At 35.8% G+C, this 26,204-nt stretch overlaps 2 protein-coding genes across 2 annotated transcripts in view; one reads left to right on the top strand and one right to left on the bottom strand.

Annotated features, from left to right (window-relative positions):
* Positions 1-7,928, bottom strand: part of LOC140143013 (glycine receptor subunit alpha-2-like) — a 67,297-nt gene extending 59,369 nt beyond the window's left edge. The window contains exon 1 of the mRNA XM_072165046.1: positions 7,737-7,928. The gene's annotated coding sequence lies outside the window, so the exon portion shown is untranslated. The remainder of the gene's footprint in view (positions 1-7,736) is intronic.
* An 8,247-nt stretch (positions 7,929-16,175) lies between these two features.
* The window catches only part of LOC140142087 (glycine receptor subunit alpha-2-like), a 224,845-nt gene continuing 214,816 nt past the window's right edge, over positions 16,176-26,204 (top strand). Inside the window, exon 1 of the mRNA XM_072164041.1 lies at positions 16,176-16,224. Coding sequence (XP_072020142.1) covers positions 16,184-16,224 — 41 coding nt within the window. The 5' untranslated portion in view covers positions 16,176-16,183. The remainder of the gene's footprint in view (positions 16,225-26,204) is intronic.

The following is a 26,204-nucleotide window of genomic DNA, read 5'->3' on the forward strand; positions in this document are numbered from 1 at the left end:
GCAACAAAATCACTCAATGTTGAATAATGTTAAGGGAACAGAGCAACAAAATCACTCAATGTTGAGTAATGTTAAGGGAACAGAGCAACAAAATCACTCAATGTTGAATAATGTTAAGGGAACAGAGCAACAAAATCACTCAATGTTGAATAATGTTAAGGGAACAGAGCAACAAAATCACTCAATGTTGAATAATGTTAAGGAACAGAGCAACAAAATCACTCAATGTTGAGTAATGTTAAGGGAACAGAGCAACAAAATCACTCAATGTTGAATAATGTTAAGGGAACAGAGCAACAAAATCACTCAATGTTGAATAATGTTAAGGGAACAGAGCAACAAAATCACTCAATGTTGAATAATGTTAAGGGAACATAGCGACAAAATCACTCAATGTTGAATAATGTTAAGGGAACAGAGCAACAAAATCACTCAATGTTGAATAATGTTAAGGGAACAGAGCAACAAAATCACTCAATGTTGAATAATGTTAAGGGACAGAGCAACAAAATCACTCAATGTTGAATAATGTTAAGGGAACAGAGCAACAAAATCACTCAATGTTGAATAATGTTAGGGAACAGAGCAACAAAATCACTCAATGTTGAATAATGTTAAGGGAACAGAGCAACAAAATCACTCAATGTTGAGTAATGTTAAGGGAACAGAGCAACAAAATCACTCAATGTTGAATAATGTTAAGGGAACAGAGCAACAAAATCACTCAATGTTGAATAATGTTAAGGGAACAGAGCAACAAAATCACTCAATGTTGAATAATGTTAAGGGAACATAGCAACAAAATCACTCAATGTTGAATAATGTTAAGGAACAGAGCAACAAAATCACTCAATGTTGAATAATGTTAAGGGAACAGAGCAACAAAATCACTCAATGTTGAATAATGTTAAGGGAACAGAGCAACAAAATCACTCAATGTTGAATAATGTTAAGGGAACAGAGCAACAAAATCACTCAATGTTGAATAATGTTAAGGGAACAGAGCAACAAAAATCACTCAATGTTGAATAATGTTAAGGGAACAGAGCAACAAAATCACTCAATGTTGAATAATGTTAAGGGAACATAGCAACAAAATCACTCAATGTTGAATAATGTTAAGGGAACAGAGCAACAAAATCACTCAATGTTGAATAATGTTAGGGAACAGAGCAACAAAATCACTCAATGTTGAATAATGTTAAGGGAACATAGCAACAAAATCACTCAATGTTGAATAATGTTAAGGGAACAGAGCAACAAAATCACTCAATGTTGAATAATGTTAAGGGAACAGAGCAACAAAATCACTCAATGTTGAATAATGTTAAGGGAACAGAGCAACAAAATCACTCAATGTTGAATAATGTTAAGGAACAGAGCAACAAAATCACTCAATGTTGAATAATGTTAAGGAACAGAGCAACAAAAATCACTCAATGTTGAATAATGTTAAGGGAACAGAGCAACAAAATCACTCAATGTTGAATAATGTTAAGGGAACATAGCAACAAAATGAATTAATATAACTCAATGTTGATTAAAGTTTTGTTTGATTCATTTTGTTGCTAGCACGATCTGTTACCTTTTTACTCAACATTATTTTTCGTAATAATGACGTAATTTTTACTACTTTTTACATGATAATGTAGTACCGAGTAATGTCAGTTTGTGTCACGTCAGAGTTCGGCAGTGCAACGACTTCATGACAAACCCTTACATCCAATTGGTGAACAGAACCTCATAAACCCCGGGTTAAATTTTCACAGAGATTCGTCAAACCGCCCTAGATGTCCTTTAAGAATATTAAGCGACAAGACCGTTAATAAATCCCCATTCAGTTATCCCAACGAAAGTGGAAAAACAATTAAAATTGTTTATAAATGTTTCTTAAAAGTGAAAGATAAGTCATCAAATTGTCATTTTGTATTTTTTGTATTGACAAAGATGATGCTGCATTTAAATACATGTAGCTAATTTATATACTGTCAGTATATAAATTACAAATTCATGTAAAATACCTTATTTGGTCTTAAATACCCGGCTTTCGGCTGAACCACTAGCAGGCTAGATTATCACATCTATGACAACGACAAATGTGCCAAAATCTGAATTTTGATTATATTTACGATCGTCCGGATAATCAGATCACTGAATTGGCCTTTAATCCGGTTAGTTGAAACTGTTCGTTCAACTAGATTTTCTAATCAGACACATGCTGTCTCCGATGGAACTTTATAGTCGGAAACGTTAACCTTAGTATATTTGATGCCCGAACAAAACCAAACTGAATAATTGATGCAATAGAAAATCATAGCAGCTATTCCAGACTTTGTGATTTTTTTTTCAATTGACTGGTCCGTTCTTGAAATATAAGATTTTTTACGAAAATTCTAACCCACTTCAACGATTAAGTTCTGTTTGATTCGAGCCTTACCATACAATAGTTTCAGGGACACTTTTCGTTGAATTAGTATGCAATAACTAAGCAGAAAGGTCTACTAAGTTCAGCCAAAAATTTTTATATAGCCTTACATTTATCTATATTATGTACAACGTAAAATTCTAGCATTTAGCATATTTAACGTATTGACATCGACGTTATCCAAATTTTTGTCAAGACGTTATTTCTCCTAAGATCGTTCCAGCATCAATCAACCAAAACGGTAAAGGTGTGGAGGTTATATCGACAGGTGAGTACAATATAGTCGCATGTGGCATGATTGAACGAAAATTGAGTTATTAATATAAATTCACACATAAAGCCTGAGAAGCAATTTTAATTAAAATTACATTTTCATCTTTAAAAACAATAAATAAGCGAAATTATCAAAATGGTTAATACAAATGTGACATGCTACCATAAAATGAGCATACAGTTGCAAGTTGGTAGTTTGAACATCCTGGCTGCTGAGTTGATGTTCTTTGTTCCGTTATCATAGACTATTTAATAAGAAGCACTGAATTTAATGCTCACGTGATCCATGGGCGCCGGGATATCAAGACCACCAAATGATCAGTAGATGTGCTACAATGGTATAGTAAGAGATATATCATCAAAACTGCTGAAAATGTATAAGGCAACTTAATTACACACGGTGGGATTCTACCTTTTTAGTATGTTTTCAAGAACTAAAAAAAACGGCAAAAAAGGTTTATCGAAGGAAACTCTTACAATAATACTACAAAGTTGCAAAAAAATGACAAATGTGCTAGAAAATCTGGACATGCATCCCGCGTTTCCAATTGAAATACACAGGAAGACCACGCTGTGCCAAAGGTCACTTTTCTAGACATCTTGTCTAGAAGCTGTAATGTCAAAGGTCACTTTTCCAGACATCCTGTCTAGAAGTTGTAATGTCAGCGCCCATCTGGTCACGTGGGCATTAAATTAAGACCCTGAGACGATTGTTGTTAGCCGTGAACCTGTACAAGCGGATAATTCGTATGTCCTTCGTGAATGGAATATTGTGTTTACATTCAAGAAAGACATACATACAGGGTGTCCCAAAAAAAAAAGAGGCCCCTCATTGCGCCCTCTTTTTCTCCTATTTTTGAAAAGTTGATTAAATATATTTTGGTATGTAAAGAAACCTTTATTCGTTAGCTTTAATAAACCAAAACAATTATTTCAATCGGCTCACAACTTTTGAAGATATGCCCTTTTGAATAAAAGTACCCGTTTTGCACTCTGTCCACGGATAGCAAACAGAGTGGTTGGGATGGCTCATGCTGTGGAGTGGCCTGCACGATCATCAGACCTCACACCACTTGATTTTGTTTCCTTTATGGCAAAATCCAAGATCTTCGCAAACGTATTACTGAATGCATTCGCAAGTATCCGGCGCACAAGGATGGTACGCAACGCACTTGATGCAATGAGGACCAGGGCTGAAACCTGTATTCGCCAAGGAGGCAACCAGGTAGAGGGCAGAGCAGCACAGTAAACTCACTTTAGAAGAACCAAAGACAAACCAAGCAGCCTTTTGGGGCTACCTTTTATCCTAAAAAGAGAAATGACTGAAAATAAAAAAAGAAGCAAGAAACAACAAAGTAAGAAAGTAAGAAACATAATAAAACAAAAAGGCCAAGAAAAAATAAGTAATTGCAAGTAAAGCAAAAGAAGTCCCATTCGGCATCCATTTTACCCACAAATTAATGACACTATTAACAAACTCCATTGCCCATAAACCCACCGGTAAAGCCCATTCCATAAATATATTTATTTTATAAAGTTATCATTGAGGAATGTTTGATATACATGCATGGTATGTGTACTCCTTTTCAATCTTTGAAGTAGCCAAACCTTCTCCGTGGACAGAGTGAAAAACGGGTACATTTCTTTAAAAGAGCATATCTTCAAAAGTTGTGAGCCGATAGATATAACCCTGTACATACTATTGGCTTGAACAAGTGCGTGTGAAACAAAGAACACCGACGCAGCAGCCAGGGCGTCTCCAAACTACCAACTTGCGATTTTACGTTCATTCCATAGTAGCAAGTCACTATTCACTAGGATCCACAACATACTCATCTATCAGGGCACAGTTCTTTAACCCTAATACATTTGTGCATTCATTGAATGATCTTTGTAAATTTGAGTATACAAACTCATACTCTCTAACTTGAGATCAAATTTTGCTCTGTGATTGTTTAATTGAGGTTATTGTACTAGGCCATTGGGATGAGGCAATTGTGGTTCATAGTGTTTATTGCACCACGGCGATTGAAGAAGTTTCCTTTTACCGCTGCGGCAGCATAGGGACTGTTTTACATTGATCATCACAACAATGCAATCAATTGAAATAAACAAAAGTATCCCAGAATGGCTTCATAATCAAACCGACGGCCTTGGATGTCAAGGCCGGTGATTTAACCGCACTCAAAAGAATAAAAAGCCAACACCAAATACTGGTTCTGTCCGTGCGTTAGTGGTTTGGTTTTGATGCATACATTCATGCTCGGAGCATGAATTATTAGTTGGATTGGTTTTAAAATGTCTTTTGAAGTTCAACGACATCAACTCTTGTATTCGTAACATGATAACCATGTAGTATATTACATTATGAATTATGCTGAATATATAAGTTGATGTTCAGAACATAGTCTGATGTTATCATAAACCATAACATAACCATAAACTATATACTCCAGGGTCTTTCAGGCGCGTAAATCGCGAAATATAGGCCGGTGTACTGGTAAAATGATAGCTATAGCATATGGCCAGTCATATAAATTAGTTTAACGTTGTATTAAGAACATCTGGAACTTTACCGCCTCATTTGTTTACACAATATTATTAGTTTATAACACTTGACCGCTAGGACATTAATATAATTGCCATGTTTTGTGCTTAAAGGCATGGATAAAACATTTTCCTATTGCCAGATGAACATTTTATTACTGTAAGTCACTCGTTGTTATACAATGATCCGATGCTGGATCCTATCTGTATACCTGGTGTAATTCCCTTCTTTATATCGTTGAACGGGAAAACCTCATATGTAAGAAGTGGGCTACAGTATCTAAACGTCATATGTCATGTCCCCACACATTTTGATACATCCATGTTGAATATAAGCTGCATAAGTGTATGGCAAAAAACAACACCATTTTCTAAAATCCTCACGGTAGATGACAACCTCGTGGTAATGTTTCTTTACTAATACTGGAAATAAAATTTGCAACCCACTATAAAGTCGTGCGATCATGGAAGAAAGAGATAAGAAGGAACCATAACGACTTCGATCGGCCAAGTTTTAATCCGCTTATCTATTGACGCATGAAAAGAAAAGCTATCAATGGTACTTCCTTTCATGTATAGTCCATTTACCGCGAAAAAAACTATAACAAACCCATCCACGAACAACAAACGCTACCGGAAGTAAGATTCTGGAATTTCACTGATGCTTTGAGCATGCATAGTAGCTTTATTTCGGGGTTTACAGTCAATCTGTTTTCTCGATCGTGTTGTGTAGAAAATGTACTTTACAATATCAAAAAGTTCATCAAAATCGGCCGTTGTTTGCCAAGTTTCATCTTGATCAAATTAGGTAAGATATTGGTGACTTCATTGCGTACATTTTCGATGAAAAATCGATGTAATTTTCTTAAATAATTCAAAATGTTCCGGCTGAGTCCGGTTGAGTCCGGTACATTAAACCTGATAAATTTAATAGCTTACATGTGTATAATCGTAACTAGCTAACTCGTTTCAGTGCCAAAGACTGCCAACTCTGAGAAAAAAGTCATCAAAGTTCGGGAAAATTGGGCAAAATGGAAGATATAGATGAAGGGCGCCAACTTGTTGTCAAGTCAAACCTTCCCAGCATGAAACAATAGTGTTGTTTCAGAAAATTACGGTGTCGCCGAATCGATTCGATCACGCACGGAAATTACCGAAAATGACCGATGATCATGTCACCAGAGAAAATCATGTAGTGTGCTTGCACGGAAGGTCATTAGTTCAAATCATCATCCAGACACACTCCAGAAGACATGCAAATGCATGGAGTACAATACCCAAGTAATGGATACCCAGCAAACACAAAAACTTTTTAAAAACGTTTTAAATAAGTTATATTTTGGCTTTTGGTTTAGGTAAAAACGTTTTAATAACATTAAAATGTCGGGTTATATAAAGGTCATGATAATGTTTTAAAACGTTTTGTATGAAAACACACTACAACAATATTTTGAAATGTTTTCAAAAAATGTTATTGTAAACTATTTTTGCAAACATTTTTGCCAAATATCGTGTCAATACTTAAATAACATTATGTTGAAATATTTGAACCCAGCAAACACAGAAATGTTCTTAAAATGTTTCTTTTTTCAAAACCTTTTAATAACATTTAAATGTCGGGTTATATAAAGGTCATGAAAACGTTTTTAAAACGTTATTGAAAATATTTTGGCCAAATATTTTTTGCAAAATATTTTTTCAGCCCCAAAATAACATTCTGTTTAGAAAGTTTTGTATCAAGTTTTGAAAAATGTTTTTGGAATGTAATTAAAACGTTTTTATACCATTTACGTAACCCGACATTTAAACGTTTTCTGTAAAACATTTTTGTTTGCTGAGCAGGAGATTATTAAAAAATGTTTTTAAGGTTATGAAAACGTTTTATACTTTTAATATACCCTTTATATAACCCGACATTTAAACATTTTCTGGCAACCTTTTATAACCTTTTGCGAATGATGTCGAAAACGTTTTGTGCTTGCTGGGTATTGAACAAAGTAAATCCTCATGAATAACAATGTGAATTAAATGTCGGTAAAGGGAGTGAACAAAGTGAATGCGTTCGTTGTGGTTCCTTCTTATCTCTTTCTTCCATGGTGCGATCGACACCTACAACTGTTCAATTGGGCGACTTTATTGTTAGGTGCTTTTATTCATACATTGGGCGTATCGAGCTGTATCGGTTGGCCCGCAATTATATTTAATATAGTATTATAGGCCTACAAGTATGATTTGTTTTGCTTTATTGATTGATTCAGAAATAGTATGGCTATATGCTTCTCGAGTTATCAGCAAGTATATCACATTTGAGGTCCAGGGTAGACTCCTATATACGCGATGCTCATGTAAAATACTATGGTAGGCCTATACATAATAAAACACGATGTGGACCGCGGCTAATGTCTTTAAAAATACTACAGTAGGAGTGATATCATAATTACTTCAAATCCTTATTATGTAGATTTATTGGCAAACAATGTAGACAACTTACTTGTGTAGATTCTTATATCCGCCACACAGAGCGCACACTTAGCCTATGCTGCTGAACTGTCCGTAGCGAAATGGTAGAGCAAAGCGTGTTCACTGAGTATAATCAAATGAGCGCTCAAACCAATTTGGGCGCTGCAATAGGTTTGTATTGTAGGTGAACCTCTGTTTTGTGTGCATGCGACAACTCACGCACACCCTTGGGATGGACTAGTACAAAATGTACCTCTCGTTCGTATAGGCGCTTTTACATGAGTTTCGTTTCATCACTTATTGGCAGTAGCCTGCCTATTTTAGCGTTAATACGCTGGTCAGGTCAGTTACCGATTTAATGGCGGAAGCCCTTTGTCTCGAACAAAAGGTACCTCTCGATGAATAGCGTGTCGGGAACTCCAATTGGCACAAAGGAACAATAAGCGTTACATAATCTATTTTCTCTCCTTCCTATATAAACTCCTTGGGTGAAAGTGATTAGCATTTCCTTGACATCTATGGTTCAATGCATTGGTACCGCATGAACGTTGTAGTGCGGGCGATATAGTCAAAATTGTATTCATCTATTGCTACGGTAGTTAATCCGATTAACTACGTCACTTCGCCAGATAAATGTTGGAGTTGCCTCACACCACTCTTCGCCATACATACATTCTCCCAGCCACATTGCCCTAGCATAATATGAAATTAAAAAAAAGAAAAGGAAATTTATTTCGGCAGAGGCGCCGGCGGGACTCGAACCCACGCTGCACTGAGCCGCTATCATATAGAGTATCGACAAATCGTGGAAATTTAAACATATAATCGCAACTTCATTACTTCAACATACCACGTGACAAGCAAAGACTTTTTATTTAGAATTTTATTTGTTTAAAAACATTAATGTGTATTAATAGCGCTCAATTGTTGATAACTGCGTGTTCTAAATAATAAAAGGGCAGCTATACATGCACAATACATTACCGATTTGAACTCGCTGGACCGGCTCCGGCTCCACGTGCTATACTCCTATATTATACCGGGTATATACATGGGGTTCAGTATGCCATTTTTCGAGTTTTCGTGTATACACGGTCTGGATTTTTGAAATTTATAGAAGAATTCCACGTAGGTCCTCAAAAGTTTCTTCCAGATATTGGAGATTAGGTTCTCAAAAAGACGAAACAGTAATCTTTAGTCGGGACCTACGTAAAATTTACATAAATTTTTTACCATCAATTGAGTGTTAATTTTGACTAAATTCAGAAATTATTTTGGCGTATATAAGATTGAAATAAAATTCTCTGCCTCCTAAACCAAATAAAGTTTAGCATGATTGGGTATCACGAATCGTTATATATGATGTGCAGTTAATATTCATATATTCTTTTGTACAAAGGATGCTTCAGTTTTAACACAAAAAATATTTCATTGAAAACCCTCCCACTCGGCGATTTCAAAAAAGGTAACCACGCTTCCCTAGAATGTGTAATAAATTAACATTAAACATTTTCTTATTTTAGCAGCATTCTAGAAACTCTGGCGTACGGCGAGTACTGCTGTAGAGTTGCCTATAGCCTATATGTTAAAAATTCAATTTGCTACTAATAAGTCGTGTGGTCCAATGGATTAGCGCGCTGGACTTGAGTATTCTGTATGTAGCCGCGGCGTGGGTTCGAGGTCTACTTCGGCCGAACTGAAATTTCCTTTTTTTTAAATTTAATATTATGGAAATGGGACTGGGCGAATTAATGTATGACGTAGGGAGGAGTGACCCCGGGCTGATTGCATGCAAAACAAATCACTAGATGACTGACTATAGGACATAGCGCGACCACACGAGCGTTGATTAAGTACGTGGTCTCACTGCGATGCATAGCTACGTAAAACCGTACGAATTAACGTACGTAAAAACGTACGGTCTACGTCTACGTTTGGAAAATCGCAATCTCTTTATTTTCTCGCTGCGCGCACTTAACACTTCACCACCCTTTTCCTCATGTTTGACGAAAACTCCAATTTTCAAAGGGCCTCATGCATTTTATACACATATTTTGCGAACCGCTAGTATTGTCAAGTTCTCCCTCACACACACACGCCCCTACACCCCCACCCCACCACCACACACACCCACACTTTGCGATCACAACAAAAGGATACAGGCGTAGATCGGGGGTGGGGTGATCCACCAAATATTTTATATGGTGTACTTAGAAAGTCAAACTTGTTGACGCCCGATGTGGGTTTCGGACAAGATCAATTCGTCGGCAGAGTGCTACACTATCGTAAGTGACATTTTTGGCCAAAATGAGATTTTGACGAATTATGAAAGGCCATATAAAAACGCACATTTTAAACCAGGTTTTAAGTTTCAAAATTGCTTAATCATTTTTTAATTAATAAAATAAAATATCGTAAGTGCAATTCAATTTTATTTAATGCATGCAAGACTATCGTATGTGCCACTTACGATAGTCTTGCACGCTAATTTTGTTTTTCATTTGCTGCAAGACCATCGTATGTGCCACATACGCTACTTTATTGGGCCTAAACAGCAAAATCACGGAATGCTACACCATCGTATGTGCAAAACTGTCTCTAACACATCACTGGCTGTGACGCTGACGGCTGTATACGTTGTCATCATGCTGGCTAAGTTCATAGCCCCCATGACTGGTAATAGAGACGATAAATCCAGTGTTTTTAGTTTTAGATTCAGTAATAAATCTTGAGAGATAACATTACGGCAAAAGGTGTCTTGCTATTGTAAATATTATGTGCCAAAATAAATAAATACTTGTTAAGAAACAAAAAAACCCAAAATATTGGATATTTGAGCCGATATTACGCATATCCTAATTTAGCAATGAATGCTACACTATCGTATGTGGCACATACGATAGTGTTGCACTCTACACTTATTTCTATTTGAGTGCAACACTATCGTATGTGCCACATACGATAGTGTTGCACTCACACTCATTTCTATTTGAGTGTAACACTATCGTATGTGGCACTTACGACATCTAAATCAGTAAATCATTCATAGATTTATTAACTTTAACACCATTTATATAGTTTATATTATTAAAATCAAGTTTCTTTACATTCCCATGTCATTTTATGGCTACTTGGAAACAAACGGCTACACTAAACACAAAAATGCTCCTCCTGTAAAACTGTCCAAACTGCACTTACGATAGTGTATCACTCTGCCGACGAATTTAACCTCATAGTTGGCCATTTGATCGTAAAAAGTGTCTTGTTTTGCTCTCTCCTCGCGTATTTGTTCCACCTTTGCATCATAGGCTGGGGCCTATTTGACCATTTTAGGGTCAATATGGAAACAATGCGTACTTATGCAAGATTTGCAACACGCACCGCACCATTCGACAACGACAACTACCTACTTAAATCTTGGGGAAAGGGGAAAGTTGCACCCCTGCTCAAAATACCGAGATAAAATTTACAAACATTTGCAATTTAATAGCATTAAAGGTCATCGAACTTCATAATTGTTATCCTTTTTAAAACGGTTTTCTTCAAAAAATCAGAGAGTTTAATTTCATATTAATGTCATATTGCACTAGACATCTTAGTTCAGGATTTATTATAAGATCAAATGTCAAATATCTTATGCACAGAAGCCAAATTTTCAAATTGCACAAATATTCAATCGAAATTTGTCTCAAATTACTCCTCTGGGCCAAATAGAAAATATTATTTTTTTTGAAAATGTAACCTCAGAATCGGACGGAATCATGGGTTAAATATCATGTTTGTACTTATTTCTATTAGACTTCGGCTGCATAAACTCTAAAGGGGAATATGACAATACAAAAATGCACTTAATTTGAGAATTTGGTAGATGCTTGAAAGATTTCTTATGTTAAGTGGAGTACTATGAGACCAGTTTAGATGAAATCGGACAATTATTTAATTTTGACCTCTGTGTATGAAATTTTGACATTTGACCTATTCGACCTTAGATCTTTAACTAAGAACTGTAGAAAAACATCACAATTGACTTTTTTATTCCGTGCGATAACAGAAACAATTTGAGAAACATTTCAACATGATGGGCCTATTGTTAGGTTTTGCCCCCCCCCCCCGTGACCTTTGACCCCTCGTGGAAACCACGTGGGGCATAGAAAAGAATAATGGAACCAATCACATTTTAAGCATTTCATGTTTAAGGATTAAAACAAAACATTGGTACCACTAATGCAGGAATATAAAGTCCCAAACCCATGGCGCCCTATACTACTATGCATTGAACCATAGATGTAAATGAAATATTGATCTCTCGCACCAGTAAGATAAGTATTTTTGAAAAAAGCGGTATCTAAGTTCTAGATAAATTGTAAAAACAATATATAAATAAGTGAACCGATTAAAAAACAAAATACGAGACATCCTGGCTGCTGAGGTGATGTTTTTTGTTAGCCGCGCACCTGTACAAGCCAGTCGTATATCTTTCGTGAATGGCATATTGTTCCCCCATTCACCAAGGACATACAGAATACTAAATTGACGAATGTTCTCAGTCATCCAGTTGTCACCGGTAAAAAGAAACATGTAAACGCCCTCCAGAGTATACCCTATTTTTATTTCAAACATTTGGCCGCAAGAGGGCCAAATGCTGTATCGAAAGTCGTTGGTTGTTTAAGTACAGCCAACAAATGTTTAAACGTGCGTACGTACAAACGTATTTTTAACGCAGGGTCCACGCGCTGCGTATGGAACATCGCAATCTCTCTGGTGTCTTTACAATCAGTTAGTGCCATTGTGGCCGATTGTTGGTGACGTGGTGGTGACTTTCGTAGATGGGCTTGCGACGAGTCTCGTATAGCGTGCCTCGGTAAGCTGATAGTGTAGTGGTCATGCGTGGTGGGATTGGTTGTGGCTTTTGTTCAGCAACCGATACTCGGAGTGGTCTTCAAGGCGTGCTCTACTTGCGATACGCGAACCGTTGTTGGTGGCTTTTGGTATTATTTGTAGAATGGTTACTGGTACTAGATATTTTCTTATGACCCTGTGTCATATACTGGGGTACCCAAAAAAGGTGGTTTTGCTACATTTTGATGTGCAGCTTGGATTTCAAAACACTGTCTCTTGAGTATTCCTTCACGTAGAAGATTCAACAAGAAAATAATTAAAAATTATTCAAAACAGGTTAAAAACATGAGTAATATAGAATAAATTAGCCTCAATTTAATCCGGTTTTAAAATAATTTTTAATTATTTTCTTATGACGTTTGGCATGAAATGTGCCAAGGGTGGTTGAGGATTAGGGGGAGGAGGATTAGGGGTAGGGATTCGTATCGTAAATTTGATCTAAAACCCCCATTAAAATTTGAATTTAGGAAACAAATGTCTTAATGAACTCCCAGACATCTAAACCAAGTATATAGATACAGAACCGGAACTAAAATGGTTTAAAAACACTTTGTATATGTAGAGATATTTTATAAGTTCGGGACATGAGGTGATGAATATATTTATGTACTTCATAAATTTGCAACAAAAAAAAGAAGAGGTGTCCTGATGAAAATCATGGTATTATACCCCTTAAAAAACAGATTTCCTTTTTTTTTGATGTTTGTCCTTGTTGTTCCTGTATTAGGCGGTGGTTGGTAATCTACGTAGAGGATACCCCATGATCGAAAAGGAATGCAAGGGAACATCAAGGTGATACAATCAGGAAAACTGGCTCTGCTAATTCATCGCTTTTTATGTCGTGTTACACATAAATAATTCTCTTGAATAAGATGACATAGATCAGACGGTTTAGCTCTTCAGTGATTTGACTAAATTTTGACATTGTCATTGTTTTAGCATGTAATGCTACTATCAAGAGCATTTTGTCTCAGCAAGGCCTTCCATCTCAACTATTGTAGATTTAAATAACATTATTGCAAAATATGATTCCAATATCACAGCATGACAGTATGTTAGCGCATTTCCTATATTGAGTTTTTATAGAGGAAAATAACATTATCCCCCTAACATATTTAAATGCCAGAATTATAAAAATCAAAATAATCTATACAAACCTCCTGTACAAACAACACAAACAACACCACAGCCTGGACAAGTAAAGATAAATCGTGTCTGACATCGTCTGGAATGCAAACACTTTCCAAACATGCGCCACCTTTGTATTTAACTTTATAATAGCGGGATCTTGTCAATTGGTGAGGTACATCTTTTACGTGAATAAAAGTTGGCTTCCGATGTTTTCCCCGTATAAAATGCAAAACAGTATTAATATCAGCGCCGGTCGGGATTTGTGTTGTTTTCTTGGAATAGATTCATCAGGATTGTATAAAGTCATACAGTTTTCTACTCACGGTTTAGACAGTTTCGTCACCCAGGTCGGATGCCTTCTTCAGTAGTGCGATGATCCACCCGAGGAATGAGACATTTCGCGGGAGAGTAGGCGGATTAGCGCAATACTAAAGAAGTCACCCCACCTGGGTGAAAAAACTATCTACACCGTGAGTAGAAAAGTGGATTTGACTGCATACTTTACGAACTTTATGTGTTGTTGTCTTATTTTATTATAACACTTTGGGTTGGTTAACTGTTCTTTTTTTCTTATGGAAGTAGTGCGAATTTGATATTGACTTGATATTGACCGCGATTAATGCCCATGAGTTACCCATGAACATGTAGTACAAATAGTTGTTAGACCAAATGGTTATTAGACTATATGGTTAATGGACATACTCGTTATTATACCAAACAATATTAGACTAAATGGACATTAGACTATGTGATTTTTAGAATAAGTGGTAATTAGCCTTTCTGGTAATAGAACAACTGAATATAGACTAAATGAAAATTAGACGAAATTGTATTAGACTAAATGGCAATAGATGAAAAACATTCATGTACCGTACATTTTGTCAAACTACAGTATATTATAAGATACCAACTTTACAGTGTTATGGCTGATAAGCATAGAGTTCGAGAGTTAAAGTTTAGCTTACTTTAATCTTTAATAGACGCAATTTAACTGACTTAATTAGGTGGCGCGAGCTAAGGGTTGAAATAATATAATATTGATAACACGAACCAGCTGTGGTGCGATGACAAAAAGGTGTATGATCACTTTACATTAGTAATATCTAACTCGATTTTTCCTCAGTCGATATCACCTTTGGTACAGAGTCCTTTTTTTTAATGAACGTATTTTGAAATGAAACATAGATTATTGTTGTATAATTTGAATAAACACTTTCTATCTAGCTTTTTTTCTTACTTTATACGACGAAAGAACTCGCTTTTGACAATAATGATATACGGCACTCCATTCAATTTGAGGTGTATTGTCTTTTCGTCTCTTTCGTGTGCTTTATATATATACTTATATTCTTGCTTGTTGTTAATGTTGATGTTAATGAAGATGATGTAGAAAAAATTTAATTATTAGTGGATGCTGGTAACAATATGGTATTGACTGCTTTTTTGAGGTGATAAGACAACACTATGATGAACACAGACTAATTAATATAATTACAGAATAAATGTTTAATGATAAATATTTTGTGGTATAACGACTTTCGTAAAATCGTTAAGCTATTATTTTACTATTACTAAGATTAAAATGATTAAAATTGGTATTAAACACTCCCATGTAAATGATGAAGAATTTCATATTCTAGTCATAGTCATTTTAGTTAACGCTTAATGTAAACATACTGTGAAGCGTTATGCGACTGTAAAGCCTACAAGGCTACTCATAATGGTGTTATGGGAACCGCTACTATTATGTAACATTCATTCTTGGACATATCCTAGTCTCGTTTGTGCATTAATTCTAGCATTTATTATTATTTGTGGTGCGTATGGCATTAACAATGTCATTGCTATTAATCTAGCAAGCTTCATATCACTTAATGCCCGTCCCCTCACGATGCGTTATGGGATGAAGCGAGGGACAGTAATTTGCGCGTGAAATCATGTTTCCATATCGTCTGCTCAGCTGAATTGATGAAGAACATGTGGCAGTGTGGGAATAAGCTTTTCGCACAGTGGCGTAGCCAGCATTCTTGGTCAGGGGGGGCAAAATAAAATTTTGGGGGCACAGACGAAAAAAAAATTGCAGTTGCATCATACAATACATAGAGACTGTATGTCTTCGAGCTTCCAGAAAAGGGCCTTATTGGGATGATGTGCGCGCGTAGCGCAAAAAAAATTGTATTTTACACTATTTTCGCCCATTATCCGGCTAAAAAAGGGCTTTATTGTCACAATGTGCGCGCGTAGCGCGGAAAAATTTTGTATTTTACACTATTTTTGCCCTGAATTTTGCTAGAAAAGGGGCTCCTTGCCCTTTTTCTTTTCCTTTGCCCTCCTGATTTTCTCTTTCATTTTTTTGTCAGAGGGCACTTTTTCTTTCATTTTTTTGTCAGGGGGCACTCTGCCCCCTGCCCCCCCCCCGCTGGCTACGCTACTGTTTTCGCACCTATCATGGGAGTAAATTTAGTCATGGTGGTATCTTTACTAAAAGGGTAAGCTAACTGTTTAATTAATATCGTCAGGTGTTATACAATTGGTATGCATCGCCAAATTTTGGAAATGAAATACAATACATCTATACAGTGCGCTTGTTGATTTAGAGATAAACTCATATCGTAAGATGTGTTGCATAGACCCGCGTCAAGAGAGCACAGACGAATTTCTAGCAGAAATAGGGGCTTTGCCTGTTCGCTTCATGCATTTTGTATCTGTAACTATGATTATAGTATGATATTTGATGCACTCAATATAAAACTCTAAATTCAAATTCAAACCTTTTCAAAACCTGTATTTATGTACATGTCAATGCAGCCAAATACGACATTTGCCTATACTTTTGCTCTTTTATTTGATTTTGTTGGTCCTTATTATTTTACAGCTTACTGTTATTTGGTTGAATTTCGTAATTTGTTTTATTTCATAATTAATTTTGTTGAATTTTGTTCTGTATATACTTTGGCGGGAAGGGGAGTGGCATTGCGTGTAGCACCAATGCTCTCACCTCCTTAGTCTCAGTAACTTCACTACATAAACCGTCTTGAGACGTTCTCAAAATAGCAACACTGATAGTTTACCCGAGTGACGAAGCTTTCCGAAAGTTTTAGCCTTATTGATGTATTGAAGAACATGGACGTAAACGCCCCGGCAAACAAAAAAAACCGTTTCTGACATCATTCGCAGAAAGTTTAAAAAAGTTGCCACAAAACGGTTAAGGGGGTACTACACCCCTGTGGTAAATTTAGGACTATTTTTGCATTTTTCTCAAAAATTAATAACACACTGGTAACAAAAAGTTATGTATATTATTGGGGCAAGGAATCCAATTACTACACTGGAATTTCAGTGACTCAAGACAAGCGGTTCAGTAAATATGATAGGAAATGAGGTACATCCTAGCGGTACCTCATTTTCTATCATAAGTATCGAACCGCTTGTCTTGGGTCACTGAAATTCCAGTTCAGTAATTGGATTCCTTGCCCTTTAATATACATAACTTTAGTTACCAGTGTGTTATTAGTTTTTGAGAAAAATGCAAAAATAGTCACAAATTCATTGAGGGGTGTAGTACCCCCTTAATGTCGGGTTATATACAGGGTATGATAACATACCCTGTTAACATAACACTAAAATGCATTTTTAAGTGTTGACATAATAGTGGGCAAATGCATCTTACCCATGCTTACATATTTAATGTGTTGTGTTTAATGTGTCCTGTATATTTAATGTGTTCCAGTGCACCTTGTGCTATGGAAATCAACACAAAAATATATTCATGTTGACGCAATGATTTTGTTATGTGATTACATCCAGTAGACATGGTAATAGAGTACTGATGAATTTTGTTCTGATGCTTGATATTACATGCAGTGTTTTTATTACTAAAGAGGACAGTCATCATGTTATGAAAGAACGAATTTTATTCGAATTCATTTATATACGTGACTTATGTCAACATTTATAATTGATAAATATGGTAATGTTACAAAACACAACATCAGACAAAATGGACATTTCAATTGAAATATTATTGAATGTTTATTAATCGTACAAGCGTCATTTTTCATGCTTAATATGTTTTGCGTTTATATTTATATATTTTTTTTGTATCCATATTTTTATATTTCAAGTTGAGTGTATATGTTATGGGAACTTGACAAATATTGGCCGATATAATACATGGTCAAAACTAATTGCGACATCATTTTTGAAATATATTGAATCTTTATTTGGTGATGTCAATCATTCACTTGTGTAAGTGTCAAATGCGTGTATATTCCTGCCTACAGTGCCCCTTCACCGAAACCAATATACTTCTAGATGGACAACAGCACATCTTTTTATAAGGCCGGAAGGAAGGCTTTGGAAGGCCGGCTTGTATTGTTTTTCAACAATTTCTTTCTTCTTCTCCTTTCTTCTTTTGTCAATCTGCTTCTTCTCCCACAATCAACATCACACAGTGATGCCACTTCCACATGTGCGATTTTATTTGTGGTCAAAGGTCATGAAGGAATAGCTACTTCCAGTTTGATTTGAAACATGATTTTTGACAATAAAAATGCTTTTCTTTCACACATAACGTAGCACAATAATAACACTTGCACACATGCATTGACCATGTTGACATCAACCTGTGTCTATGTGGTGTTCACATATTTGGGGTCAATGGTCATTAAGGGGGTCATCACCGGTTTGAAATTTAAAAAAAAATCTAAAATTTAATTCTGTCTCAAATTAAATAGTATAGTGACGACACTAGCACATAAGCATTGCTATTAGTCAATATCTATCAGGTGCTAACAAATTTAGGGTCAAAGGTCATTAAGGGGTCATTTCATTCATTCATTGTGCAATTTCTTTTTAGTTTTTGGCACTCTATGTCTTTTTTATTTGTTATGGACTGTCAGTACATGCAGCCCGGGACTGTTTTATATAGCTGATCTATGTTGTACTGATGATGGACCCTGGTGGGCTGTGGCGGCGCACTAAAAGCCCCAATCCATTGGCTACATAACTGATAACGATGAGGTGGTATTATAGGGGTAATATGAAGGTGTTGTGAGACAGTTGTGTGCGGGTAGGATCGGGTAGGGGTATAGAGGTGGAGTACTAAAGTGTTACGGGTGAGTTCGGTTATAAATGAAAGGGCATGGGGTAGCAGTAATGACAGGGTAGAGGGTGTTTAAGATGCTTGAATTTGTGTTGTGGTATTGAATGGTGTATTCAGGTACAGATTAAGGAGTGGTCATATCCACCAAGTTTGATGGCAATCCAATATTCTATACTCTAGTTAACTTGACATGACCCTTAACCTTTTTTGCCAATCGATGGTGACTCCATCCACCAAGTTTTCAATCCCAACATTTGTGACTCCTGCAGCTTCAAGTCAATTCTCTCGGTTTTTTATTTTTTTTTTGGTTTTTATTTTTTTAATTTTTAATTTTGTCTTTTTCAGGAACTTAAGTCATTTATATTTTCTGTCTTTTAGAACTACCGTTTCGTAATCATGTGTGAGAAATATCAGTTATTCACACTTCAGAGGACGCAGAAAATGCATCTTATTTGATTTTAAGCTAGTATGAAATCAAAGTGGATTAGACCAAGAAATGTACATAATATATTTACGTTGTTGAAAGCACATTGAATAATTCACACTTTGCTATCTGTTGTCTTTAACTTGTACGTTTGATACGTTTACTTAATATTTACACGATTAGCTTATATGAATGGGAATATAAGCGTTTGTTTCGGTTCACATCTGTATATTTTTCTGATTAGATTTTGTTGTTCTTATTTTTCATGTTTGTCTTGTTCAATTTATTGCATTTTCTGGGTTAAATAGAATTACATGATCGAAGTTAAGGCGAGTTAGCGCAGCGGTAATTCCCTCGCTTTGCACCACTGAGGTCCCGGGTTCAAGCCCCGGCGCGGCCCAAGGACTCATGTGCACTTGGTTTATCCTGATTCCATGCTCGCTCTCGCAGGTTTTCTCCGGGATCTCCGGTTTCCTCCTGTATCGCAAAAATCGGTGATTAGTTGTTTGGTTATCAAAACTTCCTTCACCCAATGGAATTTGGGGAGCTGCACAGATAATTGGTGGATGTTACAATCTAAATGCGGATAGGTGTGCGCCGTTCGGCAGCAACCTAGTTGATGCGATCTGATTGTGATGATTCACCATTGCAGCGAAATTACAGCGCTTTGAGTCCTCTAAGATCTGGAGAAAGGCGCTTTATAAATCCAAAATTTATTTATTTAGTTAACCTTTCTCTCTTCTTCGGGATCTGAGCTTACTACTATCTTTTCATTCTCTCTTATTTTTTCATTTTAAGAAATACCCCCGTTTTTATTGTTTAACGGTTGATCTTTCCACATTTCTTATTGTCCCATGTAACTCATATATGTACCTCAAACTAAATATTCTGCGCTTTTGAATCCATACAATATTCAGGTTCCAGCAATTATGGCTACAAAGTACGATGACTCAAAAGATAATGATAGATATTTTCTTTAACTTGTTAAAAGTTACATACAATTACGTGCAGTGTTTTTGGAATTAAAGATGATACTTATTGATGAATTTGGCCGAAGTAAGAACACGAAAGTGGAAATTGTACCAAAAGCCCCGGGTAACCTCTTATCAACACGTTGGTAGTGATGTGTTTTGTATCCTTAAGGGGGTACTACACCCCTGTGGTAAATTTGTGACCATTTTTGCATTTTTCTCAAAAAATAATAACACACTGGTAACAAAAGTTATGTATATTATTGGGGCAAGGAATCCAATTACTATACTGAAATTTAATTGACTCAAGACAAGCGGTTCAGTATATATGATAGGATATAAGGTACATCCTAGCGGTACCTCATTTCTTATCATAAATAACAAACCGCTTGTCTTGGGTCACTGAAATTCCAGTGTAGTAACTGGATTCCTTGCCCCTATAATATACATAACTTTTGTTACCAGTGTGTTATTAGTTTTTGAGAAAACGCGAAAATAGTCACACATTTACCACAGGGGTGTAGTACCCCCTTAAATCCAGCGTATCTAGTGTAATGTATATCAGCACACAATTGTATTCATGTTCACGCAATGCTGCTGTTATATCATGGTTTCAAAGTGCGATGACATTCAACAGACATACGGTAGTAATAGAGTAGTGATGTGTTTTTTTCTGATGCATGATATTACGTGGAGTGTTTGTGTAATTATAGAAGACATACAGAATGCGTTGATTTTAAATACATGTATGTACACGAGTTGTTTGCAACATTGGGCTATTCTTATTGATATACATACACCCCCTTGTCTTAATTGTGAGCCGTCACATCAAAACATACCTCTTGGAGGCTTTTTCAAAAGTGAGATTTGAACCTTATCAGAAAGTGTTAAAATCAAGCTTTAAAATGATACCCCATTACTGAATATTTGCCTTACGCATCACAATATATGATAAAGACAAGGTTCAAATTTTCTTTTATTTCCTTTATAATTCCATAGACATTTTACTTCATATCTTGAAACTATAAAAGCCCCGAAGAGGTATGTTTTGATGTGCTCACAATTATGGTCCCAAAAGGGATTCATCTGTTTTACTAACGTAGGAGACAATCTCATCTGTCTGGATATTTGCTTTTAATGCTTTTTGTCAATGATGTCTCTGGAATGAAAACTTTGTTTATATGCAGGAGGGAACTGAGGTGCTAGGGAAAATGTGTCCATTAGGAAGAGCAGAATACGGGGCAATGCAGGGCAACCCATACGGTCTATGTCGTTACTTTCTTTGATAATTTCTCCATAATTACAATATGCATCGTGTTTCGAGTCGTCCCAGCAAACACAAAACGTTTACGACATCATTCGCAAAAGTTTATAAAAAGGTTGTCAGAAAACGTTTAAATGTCGGGTTATATAGAGGGTATATTAAGGGTATAAAACGTTTTCATAACATTAAAAAACATTTTCTGATAATCTACTGCTCAGTACACACAAAATGTTTTACAGACAACATTTAAATGTCGGGTTATATAAAGGGTATAAAAACGTTTTAATAACATTCCAAAAACATTTTTGAAAACTTGATACAAAACATTCTATACAGAATGTAATTTTGGGGTTAAAAAATATATTTTGCGAAAAATGTTTGCCCAAAATATTTGCAATAACGTTTCAGAAACGTTCTCATGAATTTTATATAACCCGACATTTAAATGTTATTAAAACGTTTTATGAAAAACATTTAAGAACATTTCTGTGTTTTCTGGGTGCAAATATTTTAACATGATGTTATTTAAGTGTTGACAAAATATTTGGCAAAAATGTTTGCAAAAATGGTTTACAATAGCATTTTGAAAACATTTTAAAAATATTGTTGTAGTGTGCTTTCATACAAAACGTTTTAAAACGTTTTCATGACCTTTATATAACCCGACATTTTAATGTTATTAAAACGTTTTTACCTAAACCAAAAGCCAAAATATAACTTATTTAGAACATTTAAAAAAAAATTTGTGTCTGCTGGGTACTTTACCCGAACTCACACGAATGCACAATACAAATACACTGTTTGATTTTAAAGCTAACAAAATCTAAGTCTTTAATTGAAACCAAAGTATGACATAGTATGGTACATATAACAACAATAATTGCATAAACAATAAAATCACACAATCACAGTTTTATTCTATCCGTACTTAACCAGCGGTCTTCTTGTTGGTGATCCTAGAGTTCTAGCAATGTTCTGGACGACTGATGTAATATATCCTGCGAAAATCAGCGAAGTCCAGTGTACACTCGCGTTTATAAATATCCTTTAGTATGAAATCCTCACACGAAAATGATGCTTTCACTTTCACTTTTGCGCTGCTTTCTCCATAAATATATCTCCTTGCGCTGCTTTCTCCAAAAATGGCGTTTCTTTCACCATTCACTCTTTCTCCAGGGAACAGGTTTCTTTAACACAGCTCCGCTGTTTTTGACAGATGCGTGGCCTTCACAAACCCAGAAAACTCCAGCAATTCGACAGAAGAACTTTAATCCTTTGATGAGGAAGAGCAAATTTGTGTGCTCGCAATCTCCTTCGTTGCTGTATTAAAATAGTTCAATTATTGGTTATATAAACTGGTTAAAATGTACTTCTTTTTTGAAGCACAAAGACCATCACACACATGCGGAGTTTACAATCTCCCATGACATTATGTAATCTGCAAACTCAAGCCTCCAGCTTTTTATACCAGTACTCATGCAAAACCCAACATCTATTAATAAACCATCATTTCATTCACATCTTCACAGATGATGCAAGCTTGGGATTTTCCCAAGATTAATTATACACATTAACCTTTCTCATTACATCACTTCCTGTGTTTTTCTCTCTATGGTGCAATACACTGAACATTGTGCAATACGGAAATCCCCTATGATATTAATAACTCTGATTCACTTTGTTTACAACATTTAAGGTTTTCCCCTAAAACATGTCGTAACACACAAACTCACCCCAACTCTTGCATGTGCTTCCCCTGGTCTCATATTTCCCATGACATACTTTCAGCTTGTAAACAAAGTTAAATAATTAAATTAAATTACTGAGGGCACATCACAATCGAAGTAGGTGATGATTGCATATTAAAGCAATAATGTGTGATTTGCATAAAGAACAGATTCCTATTTAAATGTTTGTTTTCACTGATCATGCTGATCGCATTATCCCCTTTTAATTTCGAGCCAAACAAATGAGGTATAACGAAGAAAATTGCGATTTCATTCCAGCGCCTGCAATGCGTGTACTACGCTCGCCGATCGTAACATGTATTAATACTGCACATAGCATCGCGCTCGACGTGTGTACACATACGCGGACATCCACGGGAGATGTTAGCAAGCAGTCGATCGGTGAACTCCGAATAATATAAAAAGTTTAATTTTACTGTTATTAAAGCACTTCAGGCTTAGTCTTTTACGTGGTATTTTAGTACACCACTGGACATTATAATTATGTAAAAAGTAAAAATCCGAGTATAATTGAGGGTGTCGCTGTGAAGCAAATCACACATAATGGCTTTAAATCAAACACATTATAATAATATTGCTCTAAATTCAAATATTGCAACCTAAGCTCAGCAGGTTTTGCATTTCTCCATAGACAGTTATTGTGCCCCTGTTAGACAGCAATAAACACGTAGAAACTTCACGACCTACAGATAGTTAACTTGCCGCGAAGTAACATGCCATTCCCATTATCCGTGTGTACTCGAAATACAGCCTGTCTAAAAAAAAATGTGCAAGTGAAAAGCGCCCTCTTTGGCAATAAAAAATACCGTTGTGACATAATGTTTACACCAACGTCAAGGGCGTTGTCTTAGCTCTCAAATGCCGTTTGAGATATGCTTACTTAACAACGAAAGGGTTAATATCACAATTGTGCCACTTTTACTAGGGAAGAGGGCTGTACATGTAACAATGATAGCATCAAGTTTATCAAGAGTTCCTTCGTGAAATCAAACGAATGCATCAATTACACAACAATACAAAATTGTTTGTACTTTTTTATCATAATACAGGTATAATGATTCTCTTTTTCCACTTATGAAAAATTAAGAGATAAATAAATATTTCACATTCTGCTGTAACATTAAATACATGTGCATGTTAAGGGTTTTATCATGGTTAAAGGGGGGTAACCCTATCGGTTTAGGATATGGATTCTCTTCAAACTTACACACAATGTCAAATATCGTCCCCTTTATCAATCTATGTGAGAAAACGGGAACAATTTCAGCATAAATGTGAATAATTAGCATATTAGCAAGCCAATACACTGGTACGCGTGCATTGCATTCTGGTCAGGCATCTCGAAACAACGGCCGAGCGCATGTCCCGGTGGAAACAGGAAGTGTTCGCCTTGGTACTGAAAACCGGCTCGCCCCTGTACACTTTTATACCCTCTATTCATACTGATTAATCTTAAAAACATTACATATCACTGCGCTCATTATCATTCTTGACAAGATAGCCCATGCTGTATTTACTTCGCTTAATTATTTCTTTATTTTTAGCTATATGATGCACATTTTCACATATTTATGATTTTTCTTTGTTTTATTTTTTAACTAATTTTTTAATGGGGGGAGGTGCTCTCATAATTTTTTTTTCATATTCCTCGTATCATGCTTGACAATATAGGTCATGTTTCCTTATTTATTTCGCCTCTTATGTATTTCTTTATTTTTGTTTTTTTTTTTATATTATTATAGCGCCATCTATAGTTTGACATTAGGGGGCCTATTTGATTTATTTTTGCGGACGAATTGGTACTGGGGTGAAGTCTTCCGAATCTATTCCGATTTCATTTTATGACTACCCAAAACTCCCGTGTCGTGTAAAATGCGAACAACTGGTATACCTGTAAAAACCGCTGTGTTTCATAATTTCTCCGGAAATACATCGACTTGGAGCGTCAAATTTCAGGATAGTAATGAGAAAAATAGTATCTATTATGTGATACCAAAACCTCATCAACAATGAAAAAAATCGGGGGATGATGCTGTCGATCGGGTTACGGACCTTTAATACTGTTCTCTTTGTCACTCAAGACATGTTAAAAGACAAACAAATATTGCACACTTACAGGTTAATGAACTTAGACAAGTTCATGAAATTTGACAAATTAATGAAATTAAACAAAATAATGCACGCGCGCTGATATTGATGCGTCTAATGCATGAGCCCCGAAGGGGGGGGGGTGCATTAGGCGTATCAACATCAGCTATCATTGATTAACATGCACAGCCCTATTCCGTAGTAAAAGTGGCACAATTGTGATTTTACCCTCTCGTTGTTAACTAAAAATATCTCGAGATTTAAAAAAGCAAATTGAACAGAACAAACGGTATTCGAGAGCTAAGACTGTGCCCTTGACGTTGATGTGAGCATCATGTCACAACGGTATTTTCAAATTGCAAAAGAGGGCGCTTTTCACTTGCACAACTTTTTTTGAGACAGGCTGTATGTATACCACCGATTTTATTAATGTAGTATCTTAAGAAATTACCCTGACGACCAACACTGGTCAAGTAAAATTCAATACAATGAAGAACATGCTTGCCTAATACGTCCTATATGTCCAGAAACTGTCAAAAAGGTGTTGTCCTTAGTAGGAACTCGTTATTATACTGTCTATTATTTATATTCCAGATACATAAAAAAGATACATTCACCAGGTACATCGTAGTCTAACTATATGATATTATAAGACTATAATATTTATAAGCTGGTAAACATAGACTCTAGAGTCTAGATTTAATCTTTAATAAACACAATTTTACTGACTTAATTAGGTGGCCCGAGTTAAGGGTTGAAATAATGTAATATTTATAACACGAACCAGTTAAGGTGTGATGATAAGAAGGTGTATGATCAGTTTACATTATTAATATCATACGTCATTTTTTTTATACTTCATTCGTTTTG

The sequence above is a fragment of the Amphiura filiformis genome, chromosome 20 (assembly GCF_039555335.1).
Source record: "Amphiura filiformis chromosome 20, Afil_fr2py, whole genome shotgun sequence".
In the NCBI taxonomy this organism is placed as follows: domain Eukaryota; kingdom Metazoa; phylum Echinodermata; class Ophiuroidea; order Amphilepidida; family Amphiuridae; genus Amphiura; species Amphiura filiformis.